Below are 19,127 nucleotides of genomic sequence, written 5' to 3'. Positions count from 1 at the left end.
TCAGCTCCTTAGAACTCCTTCAGAAGTGGCCTGGCTGCTGGTCCAGGCAAGGGGCAGCAGCTGCCCACAGTTGGGCCCCATGTCACGGGGGAGCAAGGAAGGCCTGGGCGTCCACCTCACTCCTCCTGGCCCGCTGTCCCCCTCCCCTGCTCCGGGACATCGGGTGCTTCTGAAGCTGCAGCCCCCGGGGAGTAGAAAGGAAAGGCCCCAGAGGCTGAAAGGCTCCTCACCCTCAGGGACGTGAATGCCACTTGCCCTATGTGAAACCATTAGCTTTTCATTTCCTGGCTTATCCAAGCCTGGAGTGAATCTCTGCAACTTGCTCATTTCCTTTCTTTTCCTTCCCATTTTATCCCCTTTCTCTTCTTTTTTTAAGAAGAAGTTTTAAAGTTTTCTTTTAAAAAAATACCCTTAAGTACTCTCCTGTGCCTGGCTCTGGAGAGGTGTCCCGGTGGCCAGCACAGCCTAGCACAGGTGCAGGTGTGGAGGACTTTACAACAGGGCACTGCACCCCCCTGCACCCGGGCTTGCAGGGCCCAGAGCAACGATCTCCTCTCCCCACTCCCAGCCACTGCTTTACAACCAGGCTCCCTCCCACCCCAGGGCCTTTGCACAAGCCCATCCCTCCACCTGCACAGCTTTCCCACAACCTCAAGACTTTAGGACTTCAGAGAAAATGTCCCCCCAGGGACAGCCCCCCTCAGGGACGACTCCCCTACCCCATCACCCTCGGTCTCTGCCTCTCCTTCCCTCATGGGGTAACGCACAACCTGAGATCATTTCATATATTTGTCTACTTGGTTTTCTGTTCATTCCCTCTCTGAAAGCCCCACACGGGCAGGAGCTGGGGTATCTGGTCCACAGCCATAGCATCAGGCCCTAGCATGCTTCCTAGCTTATATTCGATGCTCAGTAAACGTATGTAGGAGGAGGGGCTGGTCCCATCCGTGCCTGGGCTCTGTGAAGGGGCCACATCCAAGGTTCTCCGGAGGGAGAGGGGGCATGAGGCTGCCCTCAGACCAGCTTTGGGCCCATACTAGCTGTGTGACCTCAGACAGGTTACTGAGCCTCTCTGAATGTCCATCACCTCCCTTGTGACACGGAAACAACATCGGCAGGGAGGGCACTGTGAGGCTTGGTCCTGAGGCAGGGCTGGGGGCAGGGTCTGCGCAGCCCCCACGCCCCCCTTCTTTGCCTGCCCAGGAAAGGGAAGGAAGTAGCATTAATGCAGCACCTACTATGCATCTGTGGCCGTACTAGGCAGTTGGAACGTAGGGGTGAATGAAACAGAAACGGCCCCACACCTGCCAACTCCAAATGAAAGCAGGAGAGGGACTCGGGGTTTGCTAGCACCCTGTGTGTCAGGAAAGCAGAGGACGGGGTGCAGAGGGAAACCAAGGCCTGGACCGGCTGGGAGAGACCCGAGTAAGGGCCATTTCTCTGAGACGTCACAGGTGCCCGGGTTTGGGGAAGGGGCAGGCCAGGCGGAGGGAAGAGCATGGCCGAGGCCCTCTGATGGGATGGAGCTGGGCGCACTGAGGATGGGGCAGACCGTGGGAGAGGACGGTGGTTGCAGGAAGCACAGCCATCCCTGCTCTTGTCCATCCTGACCTGGGGACCACTGAGTGCCTGTCAGGAGCCCTGCGACCCATGGGTCCGCGTGGGTCGGGACCTGGCTACAGAGCCAGGTGGGATGGCGAAGTCACTCTTACCTTTGGCAGTGCGTACTTCGGCAGCTTCATCAGAACAAATTCACTGCGGCGATAAGAGATGTAATATTTGGTCTGGTTTGTTGAGGTGGCCTAGCAGGAGGGGGAAGAAACACATTTTTAAGAAGCTAGTTTCCAGTCAAGCCGCATGGTCATGAATGAAACGCTATACATTGTGTTTCGGCTGCTGAGAGTGCCCTTTCACTCTGCTTGTACCTGCTCTGCCTGAAATGGACAGACTCCTACTCACCCTTCAAAACCCCACACCAGACGCCCCTCCTCTGGGAAGCCTTCTGCGTCTCTCTGGTAGAACTAACCTTACCCCGTGCTCTCTCACCACCTGTTCCCCTACTACATCCATGTTCCAGTACAAGGCAGAGGAAGTTTCTCCCCCAGGGAGAGTCCTTGGTTGAGCCACTGAGGGGAGGAAGCTCGAGCCACAAAAGATGACCATCAAACCATGAGGTGGGACGAAACAGGAGGCAACACGTGCTGAGACTGCCCACGTGGCGGCACCGTCCGGAGCACCGCTCAGCTCGTCCGGTCTCCTGACAACAGCTCCACAAACCGCCATCACTTCCATTTTAAAGATGAGAATACCGAGGCCCCGGAGATGAGTACGTCGTCTCCCGCGGGCGGTCACAGAAGAGCCAGGAAAAGAGAGGCTCTCTCTTGGAGGGGCGCGGGCAAGAGGGTGGGGCGAGAGGGCGAGGGGGCGGCCAATGGGACAGGAGAGGGCAGTGGCGTGGGGTGGGGGGTGATGGGCGACCTCTATGTCTCACCACGTGTGAGCCTGCGTTCCGCGCGCCTGTGGACACGGCACCCCACATGTGTGCACTCGCTATGTGCAAGCACGTGGAGGTGAATTCTATGCAGGAGTGCGTGAGCATGAGTCCTGTGGTGTGTACACGCGTGTGCGCACGGCAATGCAGCATAGGCCATCACGCATCCCCGCCTGGGCTCAGACTCCAGCTCCACCCCCATGAGCCAGCTGGCCTGGGCACCGGCTTCTGAGCCTCAGTCTCCCCGCCCCATGAAATGGGAGGAGCAGAAGCCAAGAGATGGGGCCGCTGTGGGGATTCGCACCCGGAAGCTGGTAGGGCAGCACGTGGCCCCTCCACATCCACCCACCACAGCAGGCCCGCCGTGCGCAAAGCATCGTGATGATGAGGCTGACCAGCTTTCTCCAGACAACTCCGCCCCAAGGGCAGGGGCTGTGAGGTCTCTGCTGGTCTGGCCCCTGCGGCTCCCTGAGCTGGCAGTGTCGGGGTGGGGGACGCACGGGGGTCCTGGGGGCTCAGAGAGGGCGCCCCGGGGTGGGAGAGGTCAGGCCGACTTCCTGGAGGAGGTGGCATCCTGCTTCCTCAGAAGGAAGCGCCACGCAGCCCAGAGAGAGAGACCCGCTGCGCAGGTCGGGGAGGACGCCGGCGAGAAGCGGGTGCCCCTCCTCACAGCCCCGTCTGCCAGCCGCTGAGCTCCCGGACATGGCTGCTCTGGGGCGCCCTGGGCGGATGCCCAGCCTGCAAACGTGACACCCTGCGTCCCCCACAGGCCACGGCACGAGGGGCCCGTGGTTCAGGCCCGAGGCAGGGGGCCAGCAGGGGCGCCGCCTTCCCCGAGATGCGAATGTGGCGTTTGCACTGGAAGCGGATGGCCAGAGCACAGCAACATCCTCGCGGGGCGGGGCGGGGGCGGTGGGGGTGGGGGTGCGGGTGCGGGTGCGGGTGGGGTCTGCCCGCGCGGCCCCCACCCCCTCGGAACCGCCACGCTGGCGCCTGGGCCGGGCTGCGGCTGAGCCTCCGACCCGGAGGAGCAGGTGGAGACGGCTGAGCCGCTGCACGTCCTCCCGGGAGGGCAGGTCCTCGCCAGACCAGCAGGCCTGTCCCCGGCGCCATCCATCCAGGTCCCCAGGCGGCCAGGGCTTGTCATGCCCATGTCACGGGTCGGCACATAGAGGCTCAGTCGGTGGTGCCATTAGGCTCGGAGCCCTGCTTGGGTCTCCTCTGTCCCCTGAGGCCCAGACCCTTCTTTCTGGTCCCACACCGGCCCACAGCGCAGCTCCAGGGAAGGGACCGGCACCGTGAACCACTTGGCACCCTGTGGGGGTCCCAGGAAGGACTCTGGGCTCATCGCACACGGTGTTGGTGGCGAGGAGTGGCGGGAGAGGCCGGTGCACTGGGCGGGGATCCTCCGAAGACCAGGAAGGAGGGCAGGTGGAGGCAGGACTACTTCCCAGCGATTACAGTGGGCTGGCTCCCTGCAGGGAACCCCCCACCAAGGTAAGAGTCTGCAGGGGAGCAGCCCCCAGGGAATCTCCCAGTTGGGGGTTAGGAACAGCTATTCTGGGCAGTTGAGAAACACGGGGACCATGGCCCCTCAGGACAGGATCCGATGGAGACCCACGGCCCCTGGCCGCAGGAGCAGGTGCATCCCTAGTCCCAAGGTCAGAGCAGCCCACTGTGATGGTGAGGACGGAGCTGAGAGCGCCACAGTCCCATCTGAGCACAGACAGAGCAAACCCCGGATGACCAGGTGCCCCGTCCTCGCGGCCATGAGCAAGGGCCGTGTCCTACCCCACCTCGCCCATGGCCCCGGTGAGCCTGGCTCCTTCCACATCGGATGGACCAGATGCCCAATCAGCCAGCCCCGTGTCCTTGCACGCTCCCCCCATCTCTTCCCGCTCCCCCAACAACCAGGCCTGTGACCCAGCTGCCCCCCAGCTCCAGGGGTGCACATCCTCCTCTGGGTACAGACGCAGAGCCCACCCGCTGACTGCGGAGTCTGGTGTCGACAGTAAAGGATGACATGGCGTGGCCCGGCTGTGACCCAGGAAGACGCAGGGCTGGCTGAGCTCTGAGGAGGCAGCCAGTGGGCCTGACGTAGAATGGAATCAGGGAAGGCTTCCTGAAGCAGGTGGTGTGTGACTAAGTCTTGGAAGGAGAACGGGAGTTCAGCAGGTGGAGAAAGAGACGTGGGACTGGAGTGTGTGATCACGCAGAGGAGATGGGAAGCCGAGGGATGTCACAGAGGCCGAGGAGAACAGGGGCAAGATCCTCCTGCCTGGCCTGCTCTAATGGGGGGCTGTGATGCCCCCGCCTCCTGCCAGTTTTGCAGGAGGGCCTGGCACATTTCGCGGGTGGACAGGGCAGCTGGGGTAATGAAACATCCCTGAGACCAGGCAAAGAAGAGGCCGCGAGTTGTGGGGAGCCTTCCGTAGGCATTTTTGGACTTGTCTCACGGAGTCCCAGAGGGCAGGACAGGAGCCACCAGATAGGAGTAGAGGAAACACTCTGTCTCGGTGCCAGAATGGACTCTAAAAATTTGAGCCATCCAGGAGCGGGATAGGCTGTTTTGCAAGGAGTGAGCTCCTCATCAGTGGAAGTAATCAAGAAAGTGGTATGACCAGCTGTTAACTGGAGTTTCTGAATGGTCAGAGCACATGGTCAGAGCACATGTCTTTTAAGGGTGGTCCCAACTGTGACCTGAGTACCTGTGTGTAGAGGCAGCCGGGTCCTGGCCGCCAGGCTGTGCCCAGCTGGTGCCTGGCCACCAAGGGCAATGACCAAAGAAAGCCCCTATCAGTTCCAAAGTCAGTGAAGCCAAGGCGAGCAAAGTGGGTTTGGGCTTGGGGGCCCCGAGCTGTGGGAGGTCCCCAAGGGGCAGAAGGGAGGAGGAGCAGGTGGTTTTGGGGGGGCCTCTGTGGGTTCTCTGCAGCCACTACCACTGTGGTGGGTGGGTGGGGGGGTATGAATGAAGTAGCCCCTGGAAGTAAAAGAGCCGTTTTATTGGCTCCTGTCTCCGTGCTTCCACCTTCCCCAGCGCGGTGTGTACCCCGCGTCGCCGACTGCCCATTGCCAAGAGGCCCAGAAGCGTCCTTACCTTGAAGAAGATGTAATCGTCCTGCACCGTCAGAGAACCGTGGTCGATGGGGCCCGGGAACGGAGCTGTCAGCGTCTTCTCCGAGCAGTTGTGGATCTGGCAGGTGACATAGCGGAACCCTGCAGGGGACAGGAAAGTGCCACCCGCTCGGACCCGGGCCGCAGGAAGAGCCAGACTCAGCCTCGGACGCCGCGACACGCTGGCCCGCTCCCGGCCCCGCTGGACACTGCTGCAGCGGGCTTGTCTGCGGGTCTGAGTCCCAACGGGGGCCTGCACCTGCCGCCCAGCGGTGGCGGCTATGAGCCAGGTGCGCTGCTGAATCCTCAGGACGGTCCCACTATGGTCCCATCCCCTGGATGGTGAAACCAAGACTGAGGGGAGGGCAGGTAATGCGTCTAGGGCGGGTCTCGCCAAGAAAGTTTGCGGGAACACAGCCGTGCCTGCCCCCGGGGGCGTGGACGGCCCAGCTCTCCTACTAGACCCGCAGAGTCCGCCGCGGCAGAGACCCCAGGGCCACCACGCTGCAAGTATTCAGCAGTGGCTCTTGACGGGGACTGTGCGCGGACCCTGGGCCAAAGTCACGCAGGTGAGGTCGGGACGTGGGTGGGACATCCCACACCAGCCAAGGGGCCGGCGCCCACAGAACGTACAGCACGGGGCCACGGTGGGCACCCACAGCGTCCCTCATGGCAGGGGACCCCTCCTGCCCCTGGAGTCTCCCCTACCTAAACAGGGGTGGGCCGGGGTGGGAGCCAAGAGCCCTTTCTTCCCCCAACTTTAGGCAAAGGCTTTGCCTAAATATTCAGTCAGGCACAATCGAAAGCACACCTTGCAGCCGGCGGCTGTTTTTATTTACCACAGTTTGGGGGAAAGTTTCCAGGGAAGTTGTGCACGGCGGGGGCGGGGGTGGCGAGCCTACACGTCGTAAGGCAGCTCTGCCTCCCAGCTTGTGGGGCAGCAGCAGGGTTTAACCATGGGCACCTACGTCAGCCCACAAGGGCACTCCCAGTCACCGGGGACTTCTGGGCATGTCCTGCCACCAGCCTGGGTGGCTGGAGGGTGTGGGGAGTGCCCAGCGTGCGAGAAGACCCACGCCCTAACACGGCGGCAGGTCAACCCCCACCTGGGGTGCTCTGCCCCAAAGCCCTATGACGCGCACCTCCAAGGGTGGTGAGGTGCCCCTGCCCACCTGCCCCGGGACCCCGTCCTCCTCCCCGCTGAGCGGCCGGCGCACCGGGAAAGACTCGCCCAGGCCCCGTGCAGAGTCAACAGTCTGCTCACGCCTGTTCACGGGCTCACACACCACCCACCCACCCACTCACCCACTCACTCATTCACACACTCACTCATTCATTTACTCACTCATTCATTCACTCATTTACCCACTAACTCATTCATTCATTCACTCACCCACTCATTCACTCACTCACTCATTCACTAATTCATTCATTTACTCACTAACTCATTCACTTATTCACTCACTCAATCATTCACTCACTTGTTCACTCACTCGCTCATTCATCTACTTGCTCACTCCCTCAGTCATTCACTTGCTTGCTCACTCGCTCGCTCGCTCAGTCACTCACAGTGGCCCTGCACCTGCTCAGGGCAGCTGGCATTTGGTCCTGTGCTGACTCAATAGGCAGCTGTCTTGGGGACACAGAGGTGAATCAATCAGACCCCATCCTCTCCCCACAGAGCTCCAGGCACAGGGTGGTGTGCGGAGCTGTGATGGCAGCCCAGGCACCAGGAAGGCAGCTGGCAGGGAAGGTGATCCAAGGAAACAAGAAACCCAAGATGGAGAAATGGGGGTGAGTGTCCCAGAAAGGGGAAGAGAGCTGCCAAGGTGACCTTGGGGAGTGCCTGCATAGTTCAGGCAGGCTGCGGTAGGTGGGGTGAGGGGGTCACAACTGGGGGAGAACCAGAGGGTCCAGATGTCGTGCCAGAGCTTGGCTGGACTGGATTCTAATGGGGCTCCCAGGCTGGGGTGGGGCTGCCAGGTGTTGGGAAGCAGGGGAACACATGTGGTCTTCAGTGGAGGGGACACCACTCAGGGGGCATGTCAGTTCTGGAGGGTCTTCATGTGCTCTGCTGCTATTGGGCTGAGGGCTCCTCCTCCCCCCAGGGAGGGCAGGTCATGGGGAATCATCGCTCCATGAAAATGGGTCTCCTTGTCCAGGATGCCAGCCTGTCCTTCCTCCTCACTGAAGATGGGCATACCCCGACACAACCTCCCCCGTTGTTGCTGCCTTGAGCTCTGTGGAGGTGTCAGTCCCTGTATCACCCTCAGCGAGGCCTCAGGGATGCTTTTGGATTTGTGGGTGGAGCATAGCAGGAGCTGGGGTCTATACTGGCCTATGACCCTGTGAGTGCGAGCAAGCCCAGAACCCCTCTGAACTTTGTTCTGGTGAAACAGAAGTGACCATAACACCTGCCCCCCACCTCCCCACAGGACAGCAGATCCTGGAAAGAGCTGAGGGCTTAGAAAAGGTTAAGAGGCCCATCAGCAGCTTCCACCCTCCACCACCAAGCGCTCGCCCATGACTTCCCCGCACTGAGCAGCACATGTGCGTTGACCCATTTCACAGATGAGGACATCGAGGAGCAGGGAGGAGAGGTGACATTCCCAGGGTCACACAGCTGGCACTTGGCAGGCTGGGAGCCGATGCCAGTGCTTCTGGTCTCAGCTGGGACTCTCCGTGGCTGGGCTCTGACACTGCCTTCCACATAGTACGTCCTATCCAAGGAGCTCTACTGCTTGTCACTTGTCAACTCCCACCGTTTGTTAAATGTGAACCTACAGAGGTCTCCACTCTAAGAGAAGCCCAGCAGGAGGAGGCTCAATGGTCCCAGCCCCTGTAGGGGAATGTGGTCAGAGCAGTGACAGCACCAGGGCGGCACCAGTTCTGCTGTTCCCGTTCCTGGCTGCATGCGGGTCCCATGGATTGTACTACAGGGTTGGCATCTGTACTGTCCCCAACCAGGCAAAGGGCGGGACTATGTCTTGTTCACCTGTGTCCCCAGCAGGTTAGCACTGGGCCTGATCCACAGGGAACTCAACAAGTATGTGTTGAATAACAGTCATCTGGGCTCTGATGTTCTAGAACACCCATGGTTCTCGAATATGCCATAGTCCTAGGGCCGGTCAGTGCTCCTCCCTCAGGAGCACAGAGGATCTTTCTTAGAGCATGGAAGGCCCCTGGGTGCATTCTGGCACGAAGCCAGCTGTGCTAGGGTGGCCAGGCCCCCGCCCATTGAAGGGGCAGCCGTCAGAGGCCCCCACCTGGCCTCAGCACTCAGCAACACCAGAGGTGGGGGGCATAGTGCACAGGAAACACTCAATGCTCAGGGGCCAGAACAAATCACCCTCTTAATGGACTTTTCCATGGAGCAGAGCTCCTGGACTTCAATTTATCCCCAGCTGGAAAACAAGCACATTTAAAGTTACGCCACATCATCACATAGCGGCCCTGCTCAGCCAAGAAACTGCCCTAGGGTGCACCAGGCCAGGCCCTGAGCTGGGGTAAAGACACAGGGGGACACCTGGTGCACGCAACCCTCCCGGCTTACCTCCTCTGACATCCTGGGCTTCCATGTGGACCAAATCAGGGTCAGCATCCACCCCAGATACAGACCTGGAAGAGAGTGCGTGGGGGTTGGTGCTGGGAACCGAGTCCCCAGGCCCCTGTCCCAGAGCCCGCATCAGGCCCTGAGCCCTGGGTAGCCACTCCAGCTCCGTGGGTCTGAGGGCTCAGTCCTCCCCACCTGCTCCTGGGGAGGTATCCAGAACTTCTTTTTATAAGACTCTTTATTTTTTTAAAAGGTTTATTTATTTATTCATGAGAGACAGAGAGATAGACAGAGACACAGGCAGAGGGAGAAGCAGGCTCCATGCAGGGAGCCCGATGTGGGATTCAGTCCCAGGACCCCGGGGATCATGCCCTGGGCCAAAGGCAGATACTCAACCGCTGAGCCACCCAGGCGTCCCTATGAAACTCTTTATAGAAGACTCTGCTTTACTGAAGACCTTCACATTCCTGGCATCTTTATTGTTGCTATTGTTTTGGGGATGATCAAAATACCCGGACAAGGTTAGGCCAGATTTGGGAATATCACCCTAATCTTTTTTTTTTTTTTTTTAAGATTTTATTTATTCATGAGAGATATACAGAGGCAGAGACACAGCCAGAGGGAGAAGCAGGTTCCATGCAGGAAGCCTGATGTGGGACTCGATCCCGGGACCCTGGGACCATGCCCTGAGCCAAAGGTAGACACTCAACCACTGAGCCACCCTAATCTTGTATATTAGAAAACCAAGGCTCAGAGGAGCAAAATGACCCCTTACCCCTGCCTAGGGGTGTGCAGCTGGAAGTGCAGAGCAGGGATTCACACCAGGCTCCCTCTCTTTCACCCTCGCTGCTCCCTGCCGTGACACCCTGCCACCCACCACAGCGCCGGCCCCTGCCTTGCTCTTGTGATCCTGGGGCTCAGGCAGCGCCCAGAAGGCCACAGTGCCTGTGGCTGCCCGTGGGATCTTCCATGAGACCAGAGAAGAGCAGACGAAGGTGCATCGTAGGGTCACAGCTTTGGGGGTGGGCAGCGTCCTCCAGGGGAGGCAGGGATGGGGCCAGCCACGCACCCACCCAGTGAGGGCCTGGTGCCCAGGAGGTCAAGTGCACACTCTCCAGCTGAGAGGAACCTTAGAGGTGACGTGGTCCAGGGCTCGCCAGGTTGTACCATTGTGTATGCTACTGGACGGTCATTGACCTCCCATGAAAACCTTCTGCCTGCTTCAGCCCTCACCTAAGCGAGAACGGAGCTGGTGGCCTGGGTCTGGCGAGCTCACTGCATCTGTTAGAACAGACATTCGAGCCAACACGAGTATTAAAAATCCAGCCACCAAAATGACCTCTCTCCTGGACACTGGCCTTTGCCGAAGAGCAAAGTGAGAGTCGGCACACGGAGTCAGTTCCCGTGGTCACTCAGCCCAGAGGCTGCCTTCCCTGGGTCCCCTCCGGGCCACCGAGCTTCCCTTAGTACAGAGAGCGAGTGCCCTAAGCAGAGGGTCTCTGGCGGTCCCTCCCCCAGCGCGGGAAGGCCCCTGGGAACTGCCTCCTTTCTGCTCCCCACCTGCTAGCCTGTGGGGGAGGGAAGCGAGGGGGGCTGGTGCCGGGGCCCCTGTCTGTTCCTCATCCTCCAGGGGCCTCCGTCCTCCAAAAGTGGGTCTGAGTGCCACGTGCCCCGCAGAGGCCCTGCACGAGCAGGTGGGCGGCCCTGCAGTCCGCAAACCGCAGCTCCCGCACCAGCCGCTCTGGCCCCAAGTAGAGTCTATCTCCAGGTGAGGCTTGCCCCAGGCTTTGGGAACAGAGCATTTGTGCTCCAGGATCGACGTGAGGCCCGCGGCCTGACATCTTCCGCTCCATTCTGCATAAGGCCGCCCCAGTCCCTTTACCAGGGGCCCTGCCGACGGGTCCTCAGCTGCCCAATGGGATTTTAGTGGGACCACCGGCCACCTGCAGAGTACTTAGTGACACCCGCTCACCCTCTCGCTCCCTCCTTCACTCCCTCCCTCATTCATTTCCTCCTTAATTCATTAATTCATTCACTCACTCCCTCACTCGCTCATTTCCTCCCTCATTCATTCATTCACTGACTCCCTCCCTCCTTTACTCCCTCCCTCATTCGTTAATTCTCTCCCTCACTCATTCATTAATTCATTGACTCCATCCCCCTCTCATTCATTCATTCATTAATTCCCTCACTCACTCATTCACTCCCTCATCCATTCATTTACTCACTCACCGGCTCACCCACTCACTCCTGCACAGACTCACTCACTCAGTCTGCACCTGCCCCTTCCACTCAGTGAGCAGCGCCCCCAGTCCCTCTCACTCTTTGGCTCTCCCATTAAGCACCCCACAACTGAGCCCCAGCAGCCCACACCAGGCCCTGGACCAGGCAGGGGCCCAGTGGGTTGGGGTCCCTTCCCAGGCCCCCTTGGTCATGGGTTTTGAGGACCATGCAAGGCTGAATGCCCAGCACCGCAGATACAGCCCAGTTCCCTGCAGAAAAGGACAAGTGTTGACCTCTGTGCCCTCCTGTGTGTTGGGGTCCCCAAAGATGGCATTTGGGGAAGGGCCTTGACCCACTGCTTAGAAGCAGCAGACATTTGAGATGACCCCTGGGCAGGCAGATCTCTGAAGAGTGCAGTGTTTTGGGGACACAGGGAGTCAGCTTTCATGCCTGCTGGATGCCACTTAAGCACTAACGCAAAGGGCCCTGATACACCCTCAGAGACTCTGCACTAGGCCTGTGGTGCGATGACTGTCTCCTGTTCCCTCCCTCCACTGCAGAGGTCCTGCCATTTGTCCCACAGCTGGGCAGGTACTGAGCTAATGGAAGAGGAAGGCTGAGGCTTTGCGAGTCAGCTTGGGCCAGAGCGGTGAAGGAGACACAGACGTGGCTGGAGAAATGCAGGCGACCAGACTGCCCAGCACAGAGGCGAATGGCATGGCCCCAGCCACAGGCAGAGGCAGCCCACCCCCCTGGGCTGCTGCTTACAGACAGCACAACCTAGGACACGTGCCCAGCCTCCCTGAGCCTCAGATTCCCCCTCTGTAACATGAGGGGGAGATGACCAGGGTCTGTGGTTCTGACTTGATAAAGATGATATATTCAGACCCCTCGTCTGGTACCTGGTGGATGGTCAGTGTCCACAGTGTGGCAGCTCCCAGGGGTCTGTTATGGTTTGGTTGCAGGGCTGCTGAGAGACCACAGGGAGGGCAGTGGACCTCCCCACCCCGGGGGCTGCCCTTCCCCAGCCCCACAAGGCCATGCTAATGAGCTTGCTTGCTGTTTAGCCCTCCAAAGCTTTAAGGGGTCAGAGCCTCAGAACGCGGAACGTGGGCTTTGGCCAATTCCTGTTGTCGGTTCAAGGACAAAGAATGCCCTAGAAATGCTGTCAAAACAGCCTTATTCGCTGCTTATAAGAGAAGGGGCCCCATCACTGCCTGTCACCACATTCCGGGAGAAGTTCCTGGGCCCCAGGGGCCAAGTGTCTGGACTGATTATCTCTTGCGCATAACAGCTCAGAGCAATTGGAGAAACTTGGGAGAGAAATCACTTGATCTGTCTGAGCTAACCACATATTTGAATTAGTGCCAATTTACCTTTCAGTATCTGCAGGCGGGCTTGTCTCTTGCCCCCAGAGATCTGAGCACCCGGCCTGGCCTGGGACCCGATGTGCGGGGGCGCTTGGCCATTCTGCCAATTTCTCAGGCCCTTGGGGTCCGGAAATCCCACCTCCTTGCCCCTCCCCACCTCCTGGGAGCCCTGGGGGAGCAACAGTTGACATCAGTGACAAGGCTCGTGATCGAGGCACCCCTTGGGATTCCAGGGAAGGAAGCAGGCCCTTCCAGGGCAGCCACATCAGTGGACGGCACCCAGGCCACCCGGCCAGTGCTCCAGAGTTAGCGATGCGGGCCTCCCTGCAACCTTGCAGCTGTAAGCCGTGACCCTAGCTCCCTCCGTGGTCACTGTTAGGGAGACAGGACTGTGGCCCAACAAAGAGCCTGGTCCAATATCTGTTGTACAAACGAGGTAAGAAAGGGAAAGGATAGGAGTGTATGCACGTGCGTGTATGTGCTCGTGTGTAAGAAAGAGCAATTTGGTGGGAAGAACACATGTGCACACGACTCCAGGGGTGGTTTAGGCAGAAGAATGGCCCATGGCCATGGCTAGTGGGCAGCAGAGGTGGGTCTTGAACCAGCACCCTCAGCTGCCACCCCTCCACCATCTGTATACCCCACCAGCAGGCACTTACCCCCCCAACCCCGGCCTCACCCATTTAGCCCGCTGATGCTTCTCCAGCACCAGCTTCCTCACTGGGGCAATGAGATTAGGACACTGCTCACACTGATCACTGAGACCCTCCCAAGAGATAACATGAGCGTGGGAGGGGAGCCCAGGCACTGGATGGGGCAGGAGAGGGGGGCCGATGCAGGCAGGGGTGGAGGAAGCCATGGAGCAGGGGGAGCTGCATGGGAGAAGGGCAGCTCATCAGGGGCTGAGTCGGGTCCTGGGGCAGGAATGGGGAGGGAGGGGCAGTGGGGAGGGGAGGAAGGTGGTGGGCTTACTGTGTGCTGGGCACTGTGACAGCTAGATGGACTTGGCACCTGTCCCACAGTGAGGAAGTGGAAGCTCAGAGAGGGCCCAGCACCTGTGTCACGTGCACAGCTGGTTCATGAGTGCACACCTGACCCGAGGACCAGCAAGCCCCACTCACAACCATCTCCTACAGGTCCCAGCAGAGCAGAAAGAGCACTCAGGAGGTCCCCGTGGGATGGGGAGGTACGCGGCAGGGGTCAGAGGAGGAGAAGGCGGGGAGCCCTGAGCTAAGGGCTGCAGGGAGCAAAGGGGAGCACCGGAGGGGGGTGGGCTCTCACCAGAACATGTGGTCTTTGGTCACTCGCTCCTGCAGAAGCGTCCACTTCTTCCCCAGGTCAGATGACACGTAGAGCTTGAGGACAGAGAGAAGAGAGACAAAAGTCTGGTCATGCTGTGAGGATGAGCCTCTTCTGAGCCGGGGGTGATCTCCCCTGGATGATGAATGCCCTGGGAGAGGTCAGGCTGGTCCAGGCCTGGCTGAGGACCTGCTGGTGGCAGCCTCGGCATTCACCTAGGGGTACAGACCGACCTCTGAGAGGTCCAGAAAGAGCCATCCTCGGCCCCAGGTCAGCTGATAGGAACCCAGGGGCAGTGGCCAGGCAGGCCCCCAAGAGGAGGTGCCCCTGAACACCGCTGTCCAGGAGGGACTTGACAACATGCTGCCGGGGCGGGAGGCTGGGAGGCTGGGTGTTTGTTGGGAAGAAGGGAGCAGAGTCTGCCAAGGGCAGGCAGTGTGAAGGAGCATCCATGCAGGAACAGCAGAGTCCTCTGTGTCTGGGGTCTGCGGCCACTCAGTAGCTCAGGGCCTATGCTCACGAGGGTGCTCCACTTGGGCTTCACGCTCTGTGGCCACCACCTTGAACTTCCCAGTAAATGTATCTTTGAGTTTTCTAAGTGAAGCCCCGTGAAACAATGAGTTTGGGAGGGAGGGCTCGGAGTCGGGGCCCCTGCAAGGTCCTGCCTCCTTCCACCTCCTGGAACAGACTCTGGGGGGCCTGGACTGGACTGGGGAAGGTCAGTGTCAGCCCCCCGCCGTGTACCGAGCCCCAAAGCAGGGCCGTGGAGCCTGGGAGGGTCTGCACTCTGCGCCAGGGTCCCAGGCACAGCGAAGTGTGATGTTAAACGGCGCATGAGAAGCACCGTGACGGCCTGACCCCACCTCCCGCTGGCGCCCATGGTGGGGGTGGCAGAAAGGCACAGCAGAGGGGCCACAGCCAGTGGTACCGTGATACTGTGGCATGGTGACAGGTGGTAGCTACATTTGCAGAGAGCACAGCAAACAGAGCCTTGTTACTAATGTAACATTGTGTGTCACTCTACTTCAATAAAAAGCCCATCATGACAGCTTGAGAGTGAACTGCAGAAGGAACGTTTGCCCTGATTTTCAAAGGTTCCTCACATCATACTGGGCCCTGCAGAACACACACCTGCTCCACCTGAGCCTGCAGGCTGCCGCTGTCAGGATGAGGCACTTGTGGGGTGGGTGTGGGGTCCTGGAAAGCAGGAGCCCTGCCTGCCCCTTCCCCCCACCTCCCGCCACCAGCTCTGCCCTGCTTCAGCTGCAGTCCTGGGTGAGAATAAACGGGCACCCCCCACCCTGACTGGGATGTGGGCAGTTCTATAATCAAGGTCCCAAGGCATCTTTCATTGGTGACTTTGCAAAGTTTTGCCAGCCTCCCCTGTCAGAGGGTGGGGTTTATGGGAACACCGAGGCCTCCACTCCATTCTCGAGAGCAGGGTGGGCGTGAGGATCTTAAGGGATCTGCGTACCCATGAAGCGTGACGCACGTGGAAATCCTGCATGGCTCACTCAGAGCACAGAGACCAAAGCGCTGGGTCGCAGAGGCGGGCGGGGCATGTCACGGTCACTCCCCAGCAGAGAGGCCAGCTGTGCTCCAGAGGCAGAGACCTGGTTTCCCTGAGCCCTGCATCGCATTTGCTGTGCCTGCCTCAGTTTCCCCATCTATAAGATGGTGCCTGCCGCTATAACATTTTGCAGGGGTGAGTCTGACTTGAGAGATAGTGGGGCCCAGTAGCCCTGGCTCCCAACAGACACCACAGTACACAGTTATGTGACCCCCCCACACACAAAGCTTCCTAAATCTCAGTTTGACACTTTTCTGAAATCTGGGATCCCCGCCTTCCTGGAATGTGCGGGCTCAACCCAGGTACCACTGCGGAAAGGTTACCCTAATTACATGCTCACAGCATCCTGTCAGCATCACGTAGGGACAACATCTCAACCCCCACCCGCTGCTGCTGAGGGCTGACCGCATGGGCACGTGCCCTCTCGGGCCATCTCGTGACATCTCTGTGAATCGAATGCTTTTATCAATCTGTTTTACAGATGCAGAATGGCAGCTAAGAGCAGTTGAGTGATTTGCCCGGGTTGTTCACTGGCAGAGGCTGGATGTGAATTCTCTGTGATTTGAAAGCGCCTGCCTTTACTCCCCTGCACTCGAGATGTGTCTAGAATAAATCAGGCAAGCAGAGCAATTTCATGGCCAGACCTCAACAGGAAGGAAGGCTGATGCCAGCCACTGGACCTCAGTGTCCCCATCTGTGAAATGGGCCTAACAACCACGGCAACAGTCACCGAGACTAGAGCCCACATCTGCACACCCTGTGTCACGTGCTTCTCATCTGACCCAGCCTGTCCTCCTCAGGGCCCCAAGTTAGGATTAGCAAGTGAGGTCACGTTGTTGTTATTGCTGCTGTTCATGAGGGAAGGGTTTGTGGAACCTCAGAAGGGAAACTGGGGCTCCTCGAGTATAAGCTGTGTGCGATCCTGGCCTTCACTGCGGGCAGATGGACCACCATCCTGGAAGCCTGCCCCAGCCCTGCCTAGTGCCTGTCACCCACCAGCTCCCAAGGCCAGGACCCTGGCCCTGCCCTCACCACCCCACTGCTACACCCTAGAAGTCACCATGCTCCAAATGTGCTAATATCCTCCACCTAACCCATGGCTGCTGGACCCTGCCTCCACTCCATCCTGCGGCCCCGCTGAGCCACCTGCATCTCTGTGGCTTCCTGCAGCACCTCCTCTGGACCTCCTGCCTGCAGCCCCCCACCCTCCCACCCAGCCCTTGCTCCAGGAGACAGCCACTAGGATCTTTCTGGGACATGCACCTGACCACATCTCTCTTGTATGTCAGAACTTCCACGGGATGCCATGGCCTTGGGATAAAGCCACTTGCCTTATATGGGCACTCAGGGCCCCTGGGCTGCCTGGCCTCCCTCCTGCTGCTGTCTCTGCCCATACATCCCACACCCCTGTCACATGCAGCTCTGGGCTCATGTGTGACTGTGCTGCTAATGTGTCTCAGGGGGTCCTCTGAGCATCTGCACCTGCTGTCCGATCTGGCTGGAATGCCCTTCCTTATCACATCCAGTGTACAAGACTCAGTGTAAAGTCACCTCTTGGTCAGGGTTTGGCCAAGGTCAATGCCCAGAGGCCCTGGTACTGCAGAGCTGGGCTCAGAACCCAGTCCATTGGGTCGAGAAGCCTGTGTCAGGTCTCAGGGCCCAGGTCCTGGAGAGAACTGACCTGCAGTGCCTTCCCTTTGCTCCCACTCTGGCCCAGGGGAGGGGTGTCCCAGGCACACCCCCTTGTGCTGTCACCCACCTGCACCAGAGGCCCTGGCCCTTCCACTCCTCATCTCCAGGAACCTCCTGCGCCCCTCAGCCCCCTTCCACCTCCACCTGGGGCCTCCTCCTTGCCACCTGGCTTCTGGTAGATGCCCTACCTCTGAGGCCACAGGTTCAAGTCCCACATTCTAGATTGTTCCACTGCCCCTGGCTGACCCCCTTCATGGCTCCTTCTTCCCCATAGCTGCAGAATGTAGACCCAGTGGGTCCCACCTCAGTGAGTTCTCCTTGCCAATATTTTGTCCCAACCTCAGCGATCTGTGAGAGGACACCCCACCCTGGGACGGCTGTCCCTGCCCGAGACGCTGCTGCAGCCTCCGGAGACAGTCGTGTTGCATGGCTGTGACTCCATACTCTGTGAGCCGGTGAGAACAGGGAGCATTGTCTCTGTTCTTAACAAACGTGGGAGTTTCCTTTGCTAAGCCACCCTCCTCTCTGTCAGCAGCACAGAGAAAATACCTGAGACGGGACCTTTTGCTCCACAAGGAGGCTGAGCGCTTATGAGCGTCGGGGCCACCAGGGCCACCAGAATGAGCACCACAGACAGGGCCCAAGCAGCAGAGCCTCATTCTCTCCCGGTCCTGGAGCCTGGGAGTCTGAGACCAAGGTGTGAGTAGGATCAGTTCCCCTAGAGGCCCATCTTTCTGCTGTGTAGACAACTGTGTACTCCCTGTGTCTTCACCTGGTTCTCTGTGCATATCTGTGTTCCGATCTTTTTTTTTTTTTTAAAGATTTTATTTCTTTATTCATGAGAGACACAGAGAGAGAGGCAGAGACACAGGCAGAGGGAGAAGCAGGCTCCCTGTGGGGAGCCTGATGCGGACTTGATCCCAGGACTCCAGGATCACGCCCTGAGCTGAAAGAAGATGCTCCACCACTGAGCCACCCAGGTGCCCCCCAATCTCCTCTTCTTGTAAGGACACCTGTCTTATTGGATCAGGACCCATCCAGGTGACCCACGTTAACTTAAATACCTCTTTTAAAACCCCAGCTCCAAGTATGGTCACAGCTGAGGTGCTGGGGGGGAGAGGACTCCCACATATAGATTTTGGGGGGACACAACATAGCCCATTACAGAAGCCCACCTCCTACCATGTCTGCCTCTGCTGTCCTCCTTCCCTCCCTGCTGCAGGCCAGGCTCCACTGCCTGCATCTCTGCCCTCTTCCCCTGACCCCCCAGCCTCACACTTGCTGAGAGAACTCCTGCCCTCTGAAACCCAGAGCTGTTTCCTTATTTCCTTCCCTGTCTCGGCAGTTTTGTTCCTGCTTCTCTGCTAAAGCTGGTGCAGCTCACAGGGACACACCTGCGGTACCCGCCCCTCACCAAGCCTGGCCCTGGACGGATCGCTGCTGGGTATGCTGAACGAGTGGACAGATCTGATTCTAGGGGAGGAGCTGGCAAACTGTTCTGGAAAAGGCTGGACAGTAAATATCTTTGGCTTTCCAGGCTGTGTGGTCTCTGTTGTAACTGCTTATCTCTGCCTCTGGAACAGGAAAGCAGCCAGAGACGAGATGGAAACAAATGGGCTTGCCTGCGTGCCAAGGAGACTTTATTGACAAGACAGTGCCAAGCTGTCATCTACGGACACCTGCTCCAGAATACATGATATGAAATGATCACTTTTGTCTTTAAAAATGGCTTTTTGGAATGCTTTCACCCCCTGGAACATAAGATCCAGGACACAAGGGACACCTGGGTGGCTCAGTGGTTGAGCACCTCCCTTG

The 19,127-nt window shown here is 58.9% G+C and overlaps 1 protein-coding gene and 1 long non-coding RNA gene across 6 annotated transcripts in view; one reads left to right on the top strand and one right to left on the bottom strand.

Moving 5' to 3' along the window:
* The window catches only part of SORCS2 (sortilin related VPS10 domain containing receptor 2), a 458,407-nt gene that overhangs the window by 57,164 nt on the left and 382,116 nt on the right, over positions 1–19,127 (bottom strand). Inside the window, exons 5-8 of the mRNA XM_072802937.1 lie at positions 14,033–14,106; positions 9,159–9,223; positions 5,589–5,707; positions 1,713–1,802 (exon numbers count right to left, since the gene is read on the bottom strand). Coding sequence (XP_072659038.1) covers positions 1,713–1,802; positions 5,589–5,707; positions 9,159–9,223; positions 14,033–14,106 — 348 coding nt within the window. The remainder of the gene's footprint in view (positions 1–1,712; positions 1,803–5,588; positions 5,708–9,158; positions 9,224–14,032; positions 14,107–19,127) is intronic.
* LOC140619491 (uncharacterized) lies at positions 1,145–12,250 on the top strand. Of its 5 annotated transcripts, XR_012019376.1 has the most exons (9): positions 1,145–1,425; positions 2,078–2,326; positions 3,763–3,988; positions 5,529–5,895; positions 7,287–7,399; positions 8,041–8,205; positions 9,732–9,855; positions 10,041–10,153; positions 10,385–12,250. It is a non-coding gene; the product is annotated as an uncharacterized lncRNA (long non-coding RNA). The 5 variants fall into 5 exon arrangements; XR_012019365.1 differs by having other exon boundaries at positions 10,041–12,250; XR_012019368.1 differs by having other exon boundaries at positions 9,732–10,926; positions 11,942–12,250.

This window comes from Canis lupus, chromosome 2, assembly GCF_048164855.1.
Source record: "Canis lupus baileyi chromosome 2, mCanLup2.hap1, whole genome shotgun sequence".
Classification (NCBI taxonomy): domain Eukaryota; kingdom Metazoa; phylum Chordata; class Mammalia; order Carnivora; family Canidae; genus Canis; species Canis lupus.
Note: the sequence above shows the minus strand (reverse complement) of the source record. Positions and strands in the feature narration are given on the sequence as shown.